Source organism: Athene noctua, chromosome Z (genome assembly GCF_965140245.1).
Source record: "Athene noctua chromosome Z, bAthNoc1.hap1.1, whole genome shotgun sequence".
In the NCBI taxonomy this organism is placed as follows: Eukaryota; Metazoa; Chordata; class Aves; order Strigiformes; family Strigidae; genus Athene; species Athene noctua.
The window spans coordinates 72,372,230-72,392,042 of NC_134077.1; the positions used below are offsets into that span (position 1 = coordinate 72,372,230).

Genomic DNA, 19,813 nt, shown 5'->3' on the forward strand with positions numbered 1-19,813 from the left:
ATACAGGGAGAGCGAGAAGTATGAGAGAGACTTAACACACCGGTGAATACTGCACCAAAGAGAGAATTTCCACATAAAATGTGAGAAAGGGCAGAATGTATCTTGTAACGCCTTTCACCTTTTGCATTTCATTTTTTTTAAGGGCATGGAGAAGTCATGAGAAAGCATGCAGCAGGTCAGTAAATTGAGCCTCAAGATGAAGGCCGTAAAATGACTAGCTGGTGTATAGGACTGCAATATTAACTTACTCTCTTGTCTGTAGACAGTTGGACTGTGGCTTCAACTCTTCATAACTTTACAGTTCATCTAGTGATTAGATTATTATTTTAAGACATGGGTGGTATGTAGAATGCCAGTAAATTTATGTAGTAGAGTTGGTGAGGCTATTTGCAACAGGTTTTTATTAAAAGTGTATTAAGATGGCCTTAAAGTTACTAAATGACCTGTGCATGTAAGGTAAATTGAATTATTCTAAATCACAGTTTCTCCACTAGATAAATTTCCTTTACCTTTGGACAAGGGAAAAAGAAAAACAAACCTTTAAAAACCTTGAAATACTTGTTTTGTATTGGTTGTATTATTAACAGCATTTTAAGGGAATTACTTTATATATGTAGCTGTTTAGACTAACAACTATTCACAGCCATCAGTCTCTGATTCGAATACCATTCTGATACCAACACTGATACAAACCAACATTAAATTATTTAAATGCGTAAAATATTGAAAACTTAAAACTCAAGTAAGAGTGACAATGAAACTCTTCATCAAATTACATTTTTACATGTTCAGATTCCTTTAGTCTATTTGGCTTTTCTAATCTGAATGTGTAATGTACTTCTAATTTAATTTTTCATTTCTAATGTTTCTTCTTTTGGCATGAAATACTGTGTTTGAACTAGAAAGAGGTAAACTGATTACTAAAGGAATTGGTAGCACTTTTGATATCTATAATTTTTGGCTAAGGCTGCATTAACTCTCCCAAGGAATTTTACCTGATCATTCATCTACACAGTCTCCATCTGTGTAGAAACAGTAATGTAGCCACTTCAGTGCACAAGCGTTAGCTTAGGTGCATTGCATGCAATCAGACTTGGCTTGCAATTTGTTTTACACTGGTTCAATAATGCTTCAAAGCTGGTCTTACAGATACAGTTGTGAGAATGCTGTGTGAAAAAACAAGGGTAGAAATGAGACCATACAGTAACAATTAGACCATTATACATTACTTTTTTAATTACTTCCTGTATTTATGCCTTTTTTTAGCCACACAGTGTAAGCTCACCTGTCTACCTGGAATTATTCAGCGATCTCTTAATACTTGTTGCTGGAAAGAGCCATGAAGGTCCGTGTAGAAAACTATATAGGCTTTCTTCTGTGATGTCTGTTGGCTTCAATCTGTAGCAACTTAAATATCTTTAGTTGAAAGTCCAGGACTTCTCTTAAATCTCATCTTCACATGTCGTGTCCAAGAGTATTTAGAATATGACTGAATATGCTTAAACTAAAAAATTTGAGGCATTCTTCTATTGGAATGTTTGTTTGTATTAGATATTCAGTGTGCATCTATTAATTGAAATAGTCCTCACTGCTAAGATTATGCTGTTTTCCTTACCGGATTATCCAGTGAGTTTTGTTGCTCTGGTCAGGTGAAAACTGAAAATTTTCTAAAGGAGTTTTTAATATTGTTTTAATTTTAATTTATTCTTTTATATTTGTCTCAGATAATTCCTGCTGAGTGAATGTTGAAGCACTTGAATCATACTGGGTTTTTTATTAAACAATAATAAATTCAACTCGTTATTTGCCATCTAAAAATACTGATAATTCAGAGGAGGTAAAAACATTGTTTTTAACGTGTCTGCAAATTCCACTGTGGATGTATATGTATGAGCAATTTGGGGGTGGCAGGGAGATGTCTGTACTTCTACCTTTACCCCTTCATTCTTTTTTACTCTCTTCTTCATCTGAGGCTTGCAAGACGAGGAATGTCTGCAATCATTCCTTACTGGGCTCAGTAAGATCAATTAAGTCCTGTTTGGTTATTTACCTTAAGAGTTTTGCTCCTTTTATTGAGGTGGTTAGGGCATCACTTTTGTTTATGTGTGTGGTTGGAACAGTTAGTTCCCCTCACTGATGATCACATGCATGGCTTTGTCTCTCCTGGAGGGAGCTCCATTGCAGATCAGTAATTATAATATTTGCACACTCTTTTCCAGGAAGATGTAATTTCAGAAAATTTATCTGACATTAGTGTTTAGAGAAGGCCAAACAACTGTAATCAGACTCACAGGATAAAAGATTGAGTTCCAGTTTCTGTCTGAAGCTTAAGTCTTTCATTCATATACCAATTCATATATGACTCCCATTAGTCCCTATGCAGGGCAGATACCAGTGTGCTGGAGTGACACAGGAACTAATATAAACCCAAATACTGTCAGTTCCTTGAGGCAACATCTTAAGGACCTTAGATAAGCCACTTACTGCAGTAAAGAAATTGATAAGCCATCTAGGGAACAATAGACTAACCTGTTACTATGACCAGTGGTGATGGTTTAGCCTACAGTATTGCAAGTATCAGAAAAGCACCAGTGTTGCCACCACAAACAGATCTGATGGTGGCATGGTCACTGGCAGTTGCATGTCTTAATGCATGTTCTGTGTGTGAATGTTTAATACACATTCAGTATTCAGAAAAAAACAGGGAGGAAAGTAGATGAGTGTGTGATTCTGAATTCTGTGCCTCCTGGATGCAAGATACTTTGCCAAGAAGTAAAAATAAAACCTCATCCTGATTAATCAGTTCTTAGTGCTCCCAGTATCATTTTTGCCTTGACCCCTATAATAAATTCCTAATAATGCCTGGTGAGTTTTGACCAGAGGAGACTCCTCAGTTTTTTTGTACTCATTTCTTTACAGCTGGTGCTGGCGCATACTGTGGAAGGACAGTGGTCTGATTTAAACAGTGTAAAGTAACTAATTTAACTCAGAAGGCAAAAAAGTTTAATTTTGTGTACTTGGTTTTAATTTTCTTTACATTTGTAGCTTTTTTTTTCCTCAATAGATCACACACATTTATTTGTCAAAACATACTTGCAAATAAATACACCATTTGCTTTGTATTTGTTACTTCTTTCTACTAGCAAAAGGGCCCTAGTACCTTTACATTTCTTATTTAATGAGATTGGTATATTTTACATTAAAATGCAAAAATTAGGAAAGTTGTTTCTACTGCATAATTATTTATTATTTTTAAGATGGTGTTGTACACAAAAGCATTTACACTGGTGTACTGTTTTGTGGGGTATAAATAAGTGATTTATACATATTTTGCATTAAAATTGGTTTATTAAATATGTATTGACTACAGTTAGAGAAATGATGATGTATTTTTGTTCATCGTGGTGCAGATTTTTCAAAATCAGTTTAAAAACAGATCACCACTTATTTAGATTGTTTTTTTAAATAACCATAAATAACTTAATTTTAAAGAAGCAATGCACTCTTTGCAGGGCCAAGAACTTCTGCAAATTTGGCACTACACCATGATGAGGTGCTTCCCTTTGCATTTGCTGTGGTGTACTTCTTGTTGTCAGAGCAGGAGATGGCTTCCTCTCTGAACATGTTTGAAAAAGAGAGATGGAAGAGGCACCATGGAGTCTCTCATTCTATGACTTTCCTTGCAAGGTTTGCAAGGGCTAGAACCCCTTTCTCAAACATGCAGTAAGTGGAGAGATAGGAATCTCATTTCTGTTTCTTTGTTTTTACTGTGCTCTTTAGTTGTTAAGTATGAGCACATTACTGAACAAAAGTAAATCCTGTAATTTCAGGGACTGCATCTCTTTTCTTGCAGCCTGATACCATTCTCATCCGTAGATGTGGCTTTTTTCACCCATAACTTCATTTTTAAATTATATCTATAACTGTTCTCAGGTATGTTCAAAAGTCTCAGTTCAGATCTATTAATGAAGAACAGGTTCAAAAGCTGTGCATCATTTTGGTTTTATCTCTTTCTTGGAGCAGCCTTGAATCATCAGTTACAGAAACTTAAGTTCAACCAAAATCCCACAGCAGATGCATCTGCTTTCATCCTACAGCTAAGAGAAATATACTTAAATAGGAAGTTGAATAGGATTCTTATACACCTAATGCTAATCTTGCTTTAAAGATTTTTTAATCTCGCAAAAGACACATGCTGAATTACAGACATGAAATTTGACAGTAGAGTTTTAAATAAGAGTTAAATAAATCTGGACCCTCAAGAATGACTCCTGCCTTTGCATACGCACTTACCCCCTCAGAACAGATTTAGCCTGTTACAGTAATGAGTGGGGCTTTTTACCCAGGGCAGAGCATTCCGCTTTCACCTTGCAATCCATAGTTAATCTTGTATTTTCCATGCCTTCAAAAATCTCCTTAGGCAGTTACAGAGTTTTGTATGTTCATGTAGGAGAGCTAAGTGCTCTAGAATTTGGAGAAAGAAGCTTGTATCCTGGAGGGGGGGAGGTTTTACTATTTTAGACTTCAGCTGATAGATCTGATATCTTCTGTCACAAATTCAGGAGGTGATGATTTTCCCAAACAGCCCTCCATTCAGTTTCAGTTTGTTTTATGACTGCCAGCATTAAGAACATGTACTGCCATTTTAATATCCAGTATGTGTGATTACACTGAGGCAGATCATTAGCAACACAATATTCTACCAGTTGGTATCTCTAGCTGTGGAAATGAAATAACAGCAAGTTTGAAGAGATGATGCTTCCAAACATATCCTTGTCCAGAAGATTAGTTGATCAAAGGCATTTTAAATTCAGAGATCTTTGTGGTTTTGCACTATGTCTACCACTTTTTCAGTCGTCTGGACTTTAATGAATTATGAGAATGGTGTTTCATCCTGTCAAATTAGAATTCAAAGCACTTCTGATTTCGAAATTGGTGAAAGCTTAATGGGTTTTTGTCTTTGCAGCTGACAATGTCAGGTACCTGTTTGAACCCAACAACATCAATAGATTTGATTTTCAGTTCTGGCATGTACGTAAGCCTGTGGTACGTGTTGATGTTTGTAAACACTGAGTTTTAATTTTTCTACGAAACATCAAATATTAGTGTATGCTCTGGACTGTCATCCATTTTATCTGCTATGGTGTGGTGGTTTTGCACCTTTGTATATATGGAAACTATATTGCTGTACTCCTTTCCTCTATGCTCATTGGATACATGAGGAGCAGAGGTATTCATTACATAAAGAAGGAACATACTTCTGTCAGAAGAGTGGAATTACAGGCTGCCAGGTTATCACACATAATATTTTATCTGCTCAATGAGATTCCACAGTGCAGTCTTTTACAGACATTATCTGCAAAAAGAAATGCTGCTCTTCACCTTTGGGAAAAGAAACCATGAAACTGTGAAAAGTGATGCCACAACAATGATGAGCCAGAACGGCTCTCCCTTTCTCACAGGCAAGTGTAGCTGATTTCCAGAGCAGGTGCATTATTACATTTGTAGGTACTCTTAGAAAAAGTCCATCCTCAAGCTCATATTCCATGGAGAGCAAATAGCATTACAGATTTATTTGCCTCCAATATTGAAATGTCCCGTGTTCCAGGAAGTTTCAGTTCAGCATCATTACGAGGTGTCGTACTATGGGATCAGTTGTACACGTGCACAATTTCTAGTATGATACGCAACATAAGACAAAACGAATTATAGCTAGAATTGTCTCAAGAGGGTAGGAAGCTAGCATAATTTCTCTTAGTTTCTTCAGCTTCCTGTTCTGCTCCTAGACCTACCAGCCACAGGGAATGAATGGATGACAGCAGGAAATGAAGGTAAATTAACTGTACCCAAATCTGAAATTATATTATCTGAAAGCCTGTAAGTTTGCTGCTTTGAATGCTGCTATCAAATTGCTCCTTACATATAAGAAATTCTATGCCTAGATAGAAGAAAAAAAGTTCAAGATAATCTTAACCCTACCAATGAAGCAAATTAGTTTGGTACATTCACATAACTTTTTACTTTAGTCCAAGGCTTACCATTGTACGTTGGATCATGTTGGATTTGTCTTATCTTCTGTTACGTGGATTTCCTGTTGGTACTATCTTAGTCAGCCCTTTGTCATCCTCTGACATCTATGAACTCTTTAAAAATGTTTTTTTTTGTATCCTTAGTTACCAGAAAGAGATTCTACTCCTGTATCTGGGAACTTAATACCATTTGTGCAGATCTTACCATTAAGCCCTGTGTTCAACATAATTGTGCTTGTAACAGTGAAATTAGTTGCTATTGCATTAGCCAGAAAGTAGTGATCCTATAGCCTCTTCTGGCTAATGTTTTTCTGAGACTCTCCACAAATACAGATTAATGTTGAGATCCCATCTTAAAAATAATTTTCTAAAGTTTCTTCAAACTTCTGTTTAAAACAAATCCTTCTATCATAATAACCAATCAGCTCTGGAAAAGTAGAAAATTAATTTCATAGACATTTCCATCATGGACAGAAAATCATTTCAGATTGTCTTTTTATCTGTCCCCTCAGTAACCTCTCTGGTGCTTCACAGGGTCAAACTACCTTCTTCTAAAGACTATTCAAATAAATCATTGTGTAATAAATATTAATCTTGTGTCATATGGCTGAACTCAGGAAGACTGCACTAAATGTTTTAGAATGCATTTTCCTTTGCTATGCTGGATGTGATGACTGCCAGTATTTTTTTAACTGAAAGCTTAGGGCATGTCTCCAGGCAGAAGGCATTGTAAAATAATGTAGGAGTAGCTATTCTGCATGAGTTCTTTTGCATAGACACATTTATTCTGTGTTACGAGAGCTTTTTTTCTGTTTAGCTTAATCCACATTGCTCTTAGCCTGAAATAAGAGGGTTTACACAGGAAGCTGTTATGGAATATTGGTTATTTCCTCTGTGCATACAAACCCTCTATATATAGAGAGACACTATAAACAGTCTGCATGCAAACTTGGAAGCCTGGGTTTTAGCAATGGATTGAATGATTGATTCCCATTATTAAATACCAGTTTTACAGGTAGCATTACCTGAATTTTGTGAGAAGAAAGTAACTCATTAGAATTATCTCTAAAACGAAACAAAACAAATCCAGTAATGCCAATGTAGTAAAACTAAAGACTGGGAAAATTTTTCTGAATGGTCAAGTGGCTGAAACAGGCTAACAATTCTGAATTTAGGACATTTATTATAATTCATTTTGATAAGAGAATAATTATTTGAAACTAGTTTCAAAATGACTAGCAATGAGAAGTTGTACTTCCCAAAAGTACAGCTTAGAGGGCAGGGCATTTGAGGGACATTTTCGTAGTAGTGCAGATCTTTTTCTGGGTGGTTGTTGGGAGGGTTTTGTACCAGTCTCCTCTTTCTCTTTTCAGTGCACTGAGACTGCTGGAGGCGTGGGGAGGGTATTCTGTTATGAATCTCCTGTTTGTGCTGTCTACATTTGTCTCTTAAGTATTAACTGCCAATTAATATATGGGTTGCTGAATAGAAGATGGTTCCTAAGCCAAGTTATTGTTAATATCTGTTTATGGCATAATGGAAAGTAACAGGAGAGATTAAAAGACCTAGCATCAAGTGCAGTCTAATGTGATGGTAAGGACACTTTCCAGAAGAAAGATTTGAGTTCATCACCCTAGGAAGAAGCAAGAATTGAAGTTTGCCTCATGCATTCAGAGCTACTACTCTAGCTACTGGATTTTGAATGAGTTGGCACCGCTACATAATGTAGCTATTCCTTTTGTTTCCTTGTATGACAAATACCAGTTATGACTCATTTTAGCTTGACCTAATGGGACATTCTGAGAGAAAAAGGGGAGAGAGTATTGGCAACAAAGCCAAAGATAAATTTACTTCTGGGCTTTTTGTGGATACTTGAGTAGAACATCTTGTCTTGTGGAGACAGAAATGAATTAAAGATACAGATTAGTGTTTGGTTGGGGGGTTGGTTTTTTTTTTAATATTACACATTGTTGTGATACCAGCGTATTCTGGCTAGTGTATGACATCTGAAGCTTGTATAATAGAGAAGTCAAAGGTTAGTTTCAGCATTTGTGCAAGGCTCCTATCTTCAGTGAACTTTTGTCTTCTTAATATGAAGGTGAAGTGTTTCAAATTTATTTCTGGTGCATTCTACTGATTGAGTGGGATGAACCAGGCCATATTATGTTTTGAATGGTACCTTTCATGCTTCTGCCTCGTACTTTGTTTAACATCGATTCTGAATTTCTTTCTACACGAGAAGATTCTTGCTTGAGGGAAACAAGTAGTAGAAAACAAAAGAGGCAATGGATGGAGAAAGAAAGAATTTTCTCATTTTTTTCTGTGATGCTCTTTGCTTTCAATATGAAGTTTTTTTCTTGACTCAATTAAATTATTTTCTCCTCTTCTGCTTCCTTACAGAATTTAAAAGATGAGAGATAGGTAAGAATAACTTAGAGGTAATGATCTGGAAGAAAAGGTATCCAGCAAGGTGAGGTATCTGCTTTGATTTCTGTATATGCTGAGTAGTTCCCCAGTGGCAAAGGATCCTGTATAGAACCTTAGAAGGAACCTATCTTGGAAGATGGTTGTCTAAAGCATTGAGATGTCCCCACTAATTGCAGAGACTCACATTTATACTCTGATTTGTAGGCCTTTTTCTCTCATTTTCACTGCAGGAAGATCTTACCAGGATTTAATTCTGGTCACATGGAAAGGGAGCCTGTGTTTTTCATAGTTACGGATCCATGGCATTCTTTTCCTGCTTTTTCCTGTTCTGTCTGGCAACCTTCCTTTCTGGTCTTTTCCATAATTTCCCATATTTAGTGTTCTTTTTGTCTAGCGCACTTGGTTTCCCGATAAAATTAGACAAATGTAATCCTTGTGTGGTAACTTCTGAATAGTAGCTTCTGAAGCTTTAATTAATTTCAAATAAACTTGATACTGGGCCAGATGTCTCAAAGATAATCAAGCTTCTATAACCTTCCTGGTAAGGCAGCAGTTAGGGGAATGAGGCCCAAATTAACACTTTCTTGATTTGTTGGACCTCAGCTTTCATCTGCTCCAGCTGTGCAAGCATCACTATAGAGAGCTCTCCTGCCCATACAGTGTGAGCCATGAACGTCCGTTTTAATGGCCTGGGTTCACATCCTTCATTCTGACATTTTCTTGTACTAGAGGGAAACTAGTGGAGATTTGCCCTGATCACAAAAATCTCGTATAAACCTTGTGCCCATCCTTTCCTAGTAACTGTCGGCACGTCTTTATGCACCTACCTTACTGACTCCATCTTGTAGACATTTCAGTGTGATAATCTCTCAAGAGATAAAGCACTGCTTCAGTAGTTTGGCTCCCAAACAACCCTGTGATAACTACGATTGTTGCTTAAATAGAAGAGTTTAAGAAACATGTCCCATTTCTTGCTTTTTTTATAAGCTGTTTTTGTTCCCATTGGTTTTGTCCTCTTGTGTGCTGTGCTGCGCTGCGTACTTCTCTGCTGTTCAGCTGCTCCCTGCTTCTAATTCCAGTGTGCATGCTTTCCTGATTCAAGTACCCTCATTCACTGTTCTCATTATCCAGATATGTAGATATTATGATTATACTACCTCTTACTTGTTGCCTGTGATGGTTCCTTTTGGTGTTTTGCTGGAGACTGTGCAGTACTCTGTCTCCTCCTTCAAGAATGGTGGTTCATAGTGATAGAAGCAAAGTTAGTACCTGAGGCTGGACAGCGGACTGTCAAGGGTTGGGGCAATGAGACAAGAGCCGCACAGCCAATACCTGGGATGCATCGTTAGGAATTGCTAATGTTCCCTGTCCTCAATGCCTCTGAACACTTGCTAGGCCTGTGATGTGTGGCACTCACTGAGTTCTGTACTGCACAGAAGCAGCAGAAAGTGAAACTACTTTTCATGTAGTCAAGCAAGATGCTTACAAACACACTGACTAAAAGTAAGATCGTAAAAAGCCAAGGAATTACTGGTTTTCATTTTCATATTTTAGATCAGTTTTAAGCAGCATATGTATGTAATGTGTATGTATTTTTAATATATATATATATATACATATGTATATATGTATCTAAATTGCTAATTTTAACGTGAGGTCTCCCCTGATGTATTTTGAGGCTAAGATACAGTAGGTATTCCAAGCAGTTTGAGTTACTCCCCCCGTCCTTCTTGTGTAGTTGGTCCTGTTCCCTCTTTACACGTGGAACGGGGAATTGCTGAGATGTGCTCAGCACTCCACCAAATCAGGTAGAAGTACAGCAGACAGCAACGCAGGTACTGACTCCTGGGTCTGCTTTGGCACCCACGCCTCCCCTCCGTGGGCAGCAGCCTTCCCGCTGCCTGCCGGGCGCTGGGAGTGCGCGGCCGGGGCCGGGGCGCCGCTTTGCCCCGCGGCTGCCGCAGGCTTCTCTCCGTTCTCGGGTGGGTGGCGGTGGCGGAGGCGGCCGGCCGGCACTGAGGGGCTCGCGTTTTGTCGCCCCCAGGCTCCTGGCGGCGTGGGACGCACCGGGGGAAGGCTGACGGCGGCCGGGGGCGTGTCCGGCTCCAGGAGGACGAGGGGCGGGCCGTCGGGCCGCATTACGTTCGCCGTGACTCAGTCTGCTCGGCGCGGAGCGCAGCGGGCGGCGGGAGCAGGTCGGTGTCGGCCGTGCGTGCGGCGGCGGGGAGCGGGCCGAGCGGTTGGTGGGGGGTGCCCGGCGGGGTGCGCGCCGCGGGGGTGAGAGCCGGAGCGGGCCGGGCGCCGCCGTCCCCCCCCGCTCCCTCCGGCCTGCCTTCCTTTCCGCCCTCCGCCGGTCTGGGCCCTGCCGCGCCGCGTTGGTTCTAACCGCGGCCGCCTGTTGTCTGGTGTTTTCCAGCGAGCCAAGATGGAGTACGAGTGGAAGCCCGACGAGCAGGGGCTCCAGCAGATCCTGCAGCTGCTCAAGGAGTCCCAGTCCCCGGACACCACCACGCAGAGAGCCGTGCAACAAGTATCCTTGGCGAGGCCTGCGCCGCGCGGGTGGGGCGGGCGGAGCGGGGCCGCGGCGGGCCCGGGCGGGCGCTGGGGAGGCCGGGGGCGGCGGGCGCGGGGAGCGCGGCCTGCGCGGCAGCAGGCCGGCGCTGCGGCAGGCGGCGTCGGCCGGGCCGGGCCGGGCCTGCTCTGCGCTGCCCGGGAAGCCGGCACAGCGCGGTGGGCCGAGCCTCCGCCGGAGCGGGTGGCTGTGGCGCGGCGTTTGAACCGCCGAGGCGGTCCGGGGGCCGCCTCCACCCCGGCGGGGTACCCGGCACCTGTCGCAAGCCCGGAACCGGGGGAGGCTGGGGTTTTTTGGGTGGGGCATTTTTCGGTTTGGCTTTTTTTTTTTTTTTTTTTTCCTTCCCCCTTTTTAAAGCTCGGGCTCTGGTGCGGCTCCTCGGGTTCCTGCCGCTTTCCCGGGTTCCACGCTGGGCCGGCGTGCGGCCCTCGCCCCGGCGGATCCCGCCGAGGGGGCCGAGATGCCCCGCGGCCCGCCGCCGCCGCAAGGGGTGCCCGTCGCCCCTGCGGCAAAGCCAGGGCGGTCAGGGGCCTCCTGAGGTAATCCGGCACCGAGATTCAAGGCGAAAGCCATATCTGCTGGGGGGAGTGCCCCTGGTGGAGCCGCTGCCTGCGCGCCCTCGTTGGCCTGCCGGCTCTGACACTGCGCATTCTGCTGCGTTGTGAGGATGTTTCTGCTTACCGAGATTAAGTAATTATTAATTATTATTAGCCTGAAATACTGCTCGTTGCACCCCTTAAAATTTACGGAAAGGGGGAAATCTACTGTGTGTGGCTTCGTGTGCTGCTCTGCAGTGCGTTTGCTGTTTGTCTTAGGGGAGTAAAAAACACAACAATCCACAAGTCTCACTTGATTGTAGAAGTGATGAAATAGCCAGGTTTTAAGGAACAAAGATCGAGAGAGTAAAATTGTAAATTAAGACTAGCAGAAGCATAGGTCTTGAAAAATAAATCTCTCCTCTACTGTCCCCCTGCCCCTTGAACTAGCCACGTAAGTGCTTTAAAATATCTAGAACTCCTGAAACTCTATGAAGAATATGAGTTTTATCATTTTGATCCCTTTTTATTAGAGGCATTTGCTTGAAGGTCTTCACAGAAGGCAGCAGAATTTAAATTGGTAAAAACATACATATGTGTATATACATTTACATTATTTTAAGAGTTTAGCTTGAAGCCAAATTTGCTTTATTTCTAGTCTTTCGGAACAGATGTGGTCAACCTTAGGAAGGCTTCTGCTCTTTATCTGAAAGGTGAAGGTAGTTTTCATCTTGATCATCCTGTTCTTGCAGCTGTGCTTCAGATTTTTAAGATGCTGTTTCTTCCTTTGAAAAATCCGGCAGTGTCCAATCAAGTAAAGTGTTATGATAATACCCCAGATGTAAACTGATGTTCTTCAGTATTTAACATACGAGAGTGTTTATAGCAACAGTGTTTACAGTGTAGCTTTAATTTAAAATTACATTTTAAAGCTCTGCTTCAGATAACAGCATCTGGGTTTTTTTTATTGAAAAACAGCACTGTATAAGTGGGATGAGCAATATCGCTGATGCTGTCTGTCTTGAAGATGAGTAGAAATAGTCTGAACAAAAGTGCTGTTAAGTGATGTTTGAAATTCTTTTTAAGTAGTAGTGGTGACTCCCTGCTCTGCTGAGATACCTGTGCTTTCAAGGAGGTCCTCATATGTTAGCCTGTGAAGTTTAGAGAAGTGGTACATTTTTACCATTGTATTATACGTCATTTTGGGAAAACGTTCTAATACAACTTGACAGGACATGTCCTATAATTAAAAAAAATGTAAAATACATATGTATATATATGTCCTTTGAGATTGTTTCCACAAAAAATTTCTGATGGCTGTTGTATTGTAGGATGTGACTTTGTAGCACGTCCAAGCAGAGTGGTGTTTAGTGATTTCAAATGTAAAGTACTGTCAGTCCATAATTTTTTGTAAGATTATCAGTGTGTTGATTCTGTCACGGTCTTTCTTTATGACACTGTTTTGGCACATTTGGGTGCTTAAAACTCGGATATAACAAAGTGGGGAGTATAGGTTAGCCAAAAACCTTTGTTAACAGTTATGAATTGGTAAGGCTTCAGATATTTTTTAAATGAACGTGTTAGATGTTTCTTTGAGTAAAAAAAAAAAAAGTGGGTGAAGAAGTTAAGCAAATACGGCTATAAACTATTCTTTGATTCCTAGACCAGATAATCTCATGAAGTCTCTATTAAATACCGCTGTTCAGTTTTTTCTGCTCACTGCTGGCTCCTTCTTGTTTGATCCAATGAAATTCACAGTTGTTACTAATGTTCAACTGACTGTTCTGGTGATTATGCTGTTGAAGCTTGGAGAACAAAATATTTTGCAACACGCTACCCTCTTCTTGGCTGTTCCTGAAAGAGCTCTTTGGCTTGGCACCTTTGACAACAGTCTTTGGGTGTGTGGTTTTTAATTTCTAGTCTATTTAGAGGCCATTATTTTCACTTGCCCTGACCATCCTCCTGCTTACATTCCATCTTCTGTGTGTTTCACAGCAAAGGAGCTTGTGGCTGTGATAGGTATGCTTTACTGTTTTGCTAAGTGGAAAAAGGGCAGGCTTGTCTATCGAAGTTACTACTTGAGATAAACAGCCTGACATGGAGTTTCTTGAGTTTGTAATTGAGACACTGGCTGTTGGTCACTGGAAGGAAATGGATCCTTTAGAACTTTACTGGGCCATCAAGTCCTAACATACATGTGTTTAGCTAAGATTTAGCTACTTCAAATGTTTAGAGATTTAGCTAAATGTCAAGTAAAGTAAATGTCTAAGGAGCAAATAATCTTACTTCTTCTAAAAATCGTTCTTTGTTAAATGTCTTGTTTGGCATACTGATGGTATCTAGTAGGTGTAGTAATTTAGAGGTGACACTACACTGACTTAAAATAGGTTTTCATTGATGAAAGCTCAGGCTGTGCCTAGTTAGCATCACAAACAAGTATATGTCCAATATTAAAATGAGTAGCTTATCAAAATCATAGCTGTTGCATTATGCTGAAATGCTTTTATGTATTTTGGAGGGGGTAAAAAAAGCTACATTATGGGATTGTGTCTCAGTGTACTCCTTGGGTTTGGTGGGCTTCTCAGTGTAGATATTGAAATCTGAAATGATACAGAGGAAGGTTTTTTTTTTTTTATTGGCTTCACAAATATTTTTAAGGATCTGTAACTTTCTGTCCCTGGATTATTTTTTTTTTTCGGATGTTCCCATAACTAAAAGTTATTGCTTCAGTAAGAAAATTGTAGAAACTTGGTTTTAGAAACTGTTTTTAGATTGCTCATACTCTATGTATTGTGAGCTTATAGTAGCTTATAGTAACAGCTGCTTGAAATGATGCAGCAGTACATAACTCATTTAATAATCTTTGTATCCGGAAAGCTATAAATGCTGTGTGTGAAGATTCGACTTTCCTTAACAGTTTCTTTCTTCAGAAACTAGAACAACTCAATCAGTATCCAGATTTCAACAACTACCTGATTTTTGTTCTTACAAAGTTGAAGTCTGAAGGTAAGTTCTTGAGATATTGACTGTTTTATTTTCCCTTTAAAAAAAAAAAATTAGATTGAAATAGGAAGCTTATGCCTGTAGTCAGTTTGCTGGTTGGTTGAGCTCCATAGTCATGTAGAATTCTTTTATCCTCCCAGGAGTCTTTGTGGAAGAAAAATCTGATAAATTATTGATGTGTAGTTTCAGCCTTGGAAGAGATTCCATTCTAAATGTCCTATGAAATATTCCCAGAAATGTTGGAGCATCATACTTTTATCAGAGTGCAGTGAAATTGTGGAATAACTTTGATGAATTATGACTCTACAGATTATAAAACATGCTGCTAAATTCAGTTATAATAATGATCTCCCTAGTAATGAGACTCTTGAATATTTTGAAGATCACATACTAGAGATGTCCGAAGATGATGTCTGTCAGAATCTGAATTTTGAAGTCTTATTTATAGTAAAATGCAGAAATCAGCTGACTACTTACTATTCTCATGGACTTCACTACAAACTGTGTATGGTGTAACCTATACTAGTTGGTAAATTCAGACAATTCCTTAGTAATGACGATGGTGTGTGAAAGATCGTACAGTGGGTGGTGAGCAGTTGTATTGTGCATGGCTTGTTTTGTATATTCTTATTACTATTTTCCCTTTTCTGTCCTGTTAAGTGGTTTTTATCTCAACCCATGAGTTTCAGGTTTTTTTACTGATCTCTCCCACTGTGGAGGGGAGAGTGAGCAAGCAGCTGTGTGGTGTTTAATCACCAGCTGAGGTTAAACCACTACAATTGAGTCTCATGTGAGACTGCTGAGAAGCAGCTGTTACTTCAGGGATACTCTTGCCATGCATCAGTGACATTTTCAGTCATCATCTTTTGTCCAAAACAACTATTTTTTAATTTAGTATTCCTAATTTTGGAAACTTGCAGAATGTTGAAGGTGCCATAACTGAGTCTTGTATTGGTGCTTTTCATACTATTTGCCAGATTCTAACTATCCTGTTACTTTGCTTGGGCAGGACTAATGAAGGATGGTGAAAGACTGTTGGTTGGATTTGAGTCAAATCCAACCAGCAGTCGTCCGTCATCCCTCGTTAGTTCTGCTCAAGCAAGGCAAGGAGTCTGTCAGAACTGCTGTTCAGTAGCTACGAGACTTTCACATCCTGTTTTGGACCAGTGATGGACATTACAGCTGAGAAAGACTTCTTTCCTTTCCCCTCCTGAAGAGGATTCTGTTGGCAGTCTGTCCTACAGCCTTGCCAAGTTAGTTGACTAGAGGAAAGAACTAGAGTGCTTTACACCGTGGATCAAAGCATACTGTTGGAAGTTCATGCTTTTGTTATGGCCATACCATCCTGGCAGAAGGAGGCATGGAAATAAGTTTCAAACATCACTGACAAGCTTATTCAGTAAAAATTAAGGTGTTTTGATAGTGCATGAGAAGAAGAGCTTGGTTTGATAGTAGATGGGACTAACCTGTGGTTCAGTTTTTGCTGCTGTTAAAACCACTGCTGAAAAAGCTGTGCTTAAGGATACATTTAGGTGACAGCTCCTGAACGTGGAAATTCTGTACTGGTTGATTGATATGTGTGTTAAATAGCCTCATTTTACTGCAGTAGAGGTTGTACCAAATTATTTTTGGCCTTGCTCTTACGCCTCTGAAGGCAAATAACTTTGCAAGCAGACTTCTTTATTTGCAAGCAAATAACTTTGCTTGCAAAGCTGGCTGTTTCACTGAGGCCTGTCTCTAAGATACTTGGGTAAACCTTATGTGTAGGCAATTTGCTTTGTTTTCGCACCCGAGGTGTTACTTTTCAGTTGCAAAAAGTGTAACTTTTTTCCATCCACTGTTAGCTTCATCAGACTTGTGTGTCTGAATGATTTTGATGTACTGGTTTTAGGTCTATTGTGATGTTCCTACACATATGTAGTGGGTTTTTTGTTTTTAAATTCTGTGGTCCTTGTTAAACTGTCAAAGCTCATTAAATCTGGGTCTTCCTGGAAGGAGGTGTTGCCCTGCCCTTCCCATTTCATTAGGGAAAAATACATTGCCTGGCTTTCAGCTGTGGCATACATGCTCTAGCTTTAAGTACTTGCTTTTTCTTTTTTTCCTTTTATCTAGTGTGCATTTCTAAGGACAACATTGTGAATCTGGGCAAACCCCAATGTTACAAATACCACAGAATATAAAAAAATGTCTAAGAAACTGCATTCAGTCCTGGAAGTAAGACAGTAGACAGGGTGATGGGACAAAATACAATCCTAAACTGTTAAAGACTGAGGTATAGGTCTCTAGAATGTACTTCCCCAGAGGTGTGGTGCTGGGTGAGGTGGAGTCCAGATTAACTGAAAAATGTCTGAATGAAAGAAGTTTAGTTTCACTAATTTATCTGTAAATTAAATTATTACTCAGATGCTGTTAGTGTAACTGTTCCTTCTTGATTTGGCATGTATAAAACCTCATAGATAATGTAGTGTCACTGCCCTGACTTAGTGTTGGTTTTGTGGGTTTGTTTTTTTTATCTGGTGTCCCCCAAGCTGAGCTCAGAATCCTGTAGGCTTCTGTATTCTGTTAATGAGTTGTTTTCTGGAGTCTGTACATGTTGCTGCTGTTTCTCGGATCGCTTTCTGTATTTTATGTGCAGTTGACTGAAAGAGTCCAGTGCTGCAAGGAAGTACCAGCTTTGCCTTTGTTGTTGCTCTCTTTGCTTACCTGCAGCTTCCCTTCTCTGTTCCAAGTCATGTATCTAAATTTTATGTTCCTTTTCTGGCATTTTTGCTTCCTTAGTCCAAGTCTGTTCCCATGAAGGAAAATATTAGAAAGTATTGTTATAATTTAAGCCTCCTTTCTGTCTTGCCAAGACCAGTTCTATCCTCTAGTTAAGGGAAGCTGTCTTTATATGGGGTCAGAATTATTGTGGTGTTCTACTTGGCTTAATATGGCCTTCATGTTGGTGGATGTTTTGGATAAAAATTGCAAGAACAACAATGTTAGGTAAGATTTGACATACCTAATGCCACTTCATGTGGTGGAAAAAGAACAGAACTACTGATGTGATACCTATTCTAGTTAAGATTCAGACTGTCCATCCTTACTGCCAAAACACATGTCCTTTCTCAGATCTACCTTTTACCCTTCTTAGACAAGAGACAAAGGGCGCGATTAATTTGTGTGCCATTTCTGTAACTTTGGCCTCCCTCTGACTTGTCTGCTGGGCCCTTGGCAGGACCTAGGCTAGTGGGAAGATACTGAGACAAATGCGTGCTGTTCCTAGTAGCTTGTTTTAGTGGCTGACTCTTCACTCCAACCTAATGTGGGAACTCTGTAGTCTTTGTTCTCAACAGTATTATCTCAGTGGATTGATCATGGCCTGATGTAAGGCTATCACAGTCAAGGATCAGAGTCCTTGAGATGAATTTTTAGTCTGAAGGTGAATTAGCTGGGATTGACAACACTGCTTTAGTATACTGCCTTTGTCATAGGCTTCAAGGATGGTCTTTTAAGCTAAATGCTTTGGAATTCTGTAAACCAGTTTAAGATAGAGCAGTGTCTGCAGCTCTTGATCTTGTTTGTGTCATGACTTAGCCATTCATAGTACCTTACTTTGGCATGGAACAGTACCATGGAGGAAGGTCCTGTCCCCACCTCCCCCAAGTTCTTGTTTCAACAGAAATCTGCAGAGATGCTAATTTGTTTTCTGGTAATAATGAAACTAGTAACTCATACAGCTCTGTGAGAAGAATTTGAAATGGCTTTTTATAAACTGTTACTGGGATGCAGAGAGGTCTTGTGGGTTTGATGTGAACGTTTTCTGATGAGTGTTGGAATTTAAACTTGATCTGGACAGCAGTTTTCAAGAGTCCATTCCGTTGTGAACTTTCTTGACATGTTGGTATTGAAAGATCTTTGAAGCTGAGCAAGAAAAAGACCATTGTCTGAGGTCAGGTTCTAATTCATGAGCTATCAGTTTCACAAAGGTATTGCTGAGCAGGATTAATCTAGAAAAGTTTCAGCAGCTTTAACTGTTTAATTAAAACAGGTGCCCCAGATTAAAACAGAGCAGCATGGTCACGTATCAGAGTTCTTTAGGTGGTACTCTAACTAGCAGAGAATTGGTTCATAGTTAGAACTGTTGTATAGCCAAATAGTAGAAAACATTTAAGTTTCTAAAATAATAGAAGATGGTGCTGTAAAGGCAGCCTATACATGTGTGCCACCACATAACCTTCTGTTAAGCTATACCTATATGATATAGACAGATGGAGAAATAGTAAAAGCTTCCACAGCACAGTACCCTATACAACACCAGTGTTGGTGAGTGTCCTGTATTTTATGCTCCCAGTACTCACTCAGTAGTCTAAACAGCATGCTGAATTATTTAATTTGATAACACAGCCTTACTTTACTCATCTGATTAATTCTTCTGTTCCAACGGCTATTTTTAGGATATTGTCATGTTTTAATATATAGCATTCACCTTTGATAATTCAGAGAGTGAAAAAAGATCTATTCATAGGACCAAGTAATTTCTTCAGATAGATTAATGACTCTAAATCCTAATTCATTCACTGCCGAATGCTGTCTAAGGAACTTCTGTTGGGAAGCTCATAATTTATTTTCCGCATGCACTTAGTGCAAAGGTACTTGTTGCCTGGCCTCCACAACAGTGAAATGCCAGAGAGATGACACTACTTTTTAGATGTTCTCAAACTGCAACAGTATCATGAGATTGTTACATAGTTTGGGATCTTGTAGTGAATCATACTCTCATCACACTGAATTTCCATTTCTTAAGGATTCTTTTTCTCTTTATAATAAGGGTTCTAGCACTGATTTAACTACAGGATTAGGAGGTGATCCATAAAATGGCATTAGAGAGGAAAGGTGCTGAGACAACCAGTTTGAGGTGGTGTGATAGAAAAGCTGAAAGTAGCAGTGAAACCAGAGGATTAGTTCTTAAAACTTTTTGATGTTTTTGCAAGCTTGTAGAGATGTACAGATTTTAGCATTCTAATTGACCTGTGGTCATTATTAGTTAGAATACTGAAACTTCCATAACTAACCAACAAGCTAATTATTGGTCAGCAGTTCAACACCCTTCCCATATTGTCCATGTCTTAGTTTTATTTACACCACCATCTTCAGAAATACAGCTGTTTCTATTTACTGTTCAATGAATACGCAACACTCAGGGTCAGTGGCACATTTCCAGCTTTGTTTTGGTGTCTTGCAGACATTCCTAAACTTAGGCAGTT

At 39.9% G+C, this 19,813-nt stretch overlaps 1 protein-coding gene across 3 annotated transcripts in view; it reads left to right on the forward strand.

Moving 5' to 3' along the window:
- The window catches only part of TNPO1 (transportin 1), an 88,466-nt gene that overhangs the window by 20,533 nt on the left and 48,120 nt on the right, over window positions 1–19,813 (forward strand). For 2 of the 3 annotated variants that reach the window (XM_074933101.1, XM_074933102.1), the window contains exons 2-4: window positions 10,501–10,651; window positions 10,873–10,986; window positions 14,495–14,570. In XM_074933101.1, the coding sequence (XP_074789202.1) occupies window positions 10,882–10,986; window positions 14,495–14,570 (181 nt within the window). In that variant the 5' untranslated portion in view covers window positions 10,501–10,651; window positions 10,873–10,881. Of the gene's footprint in view, window positions 1–8,429; window positions 8,451–10,500; window positions 10,652–10,872; window positions 10,987–14,494; window positions 14,571–19,813 lie in introns of all 3 variants that reach the window. The other variant, XM_074933103.1, reaches the window with a different exon arrangement.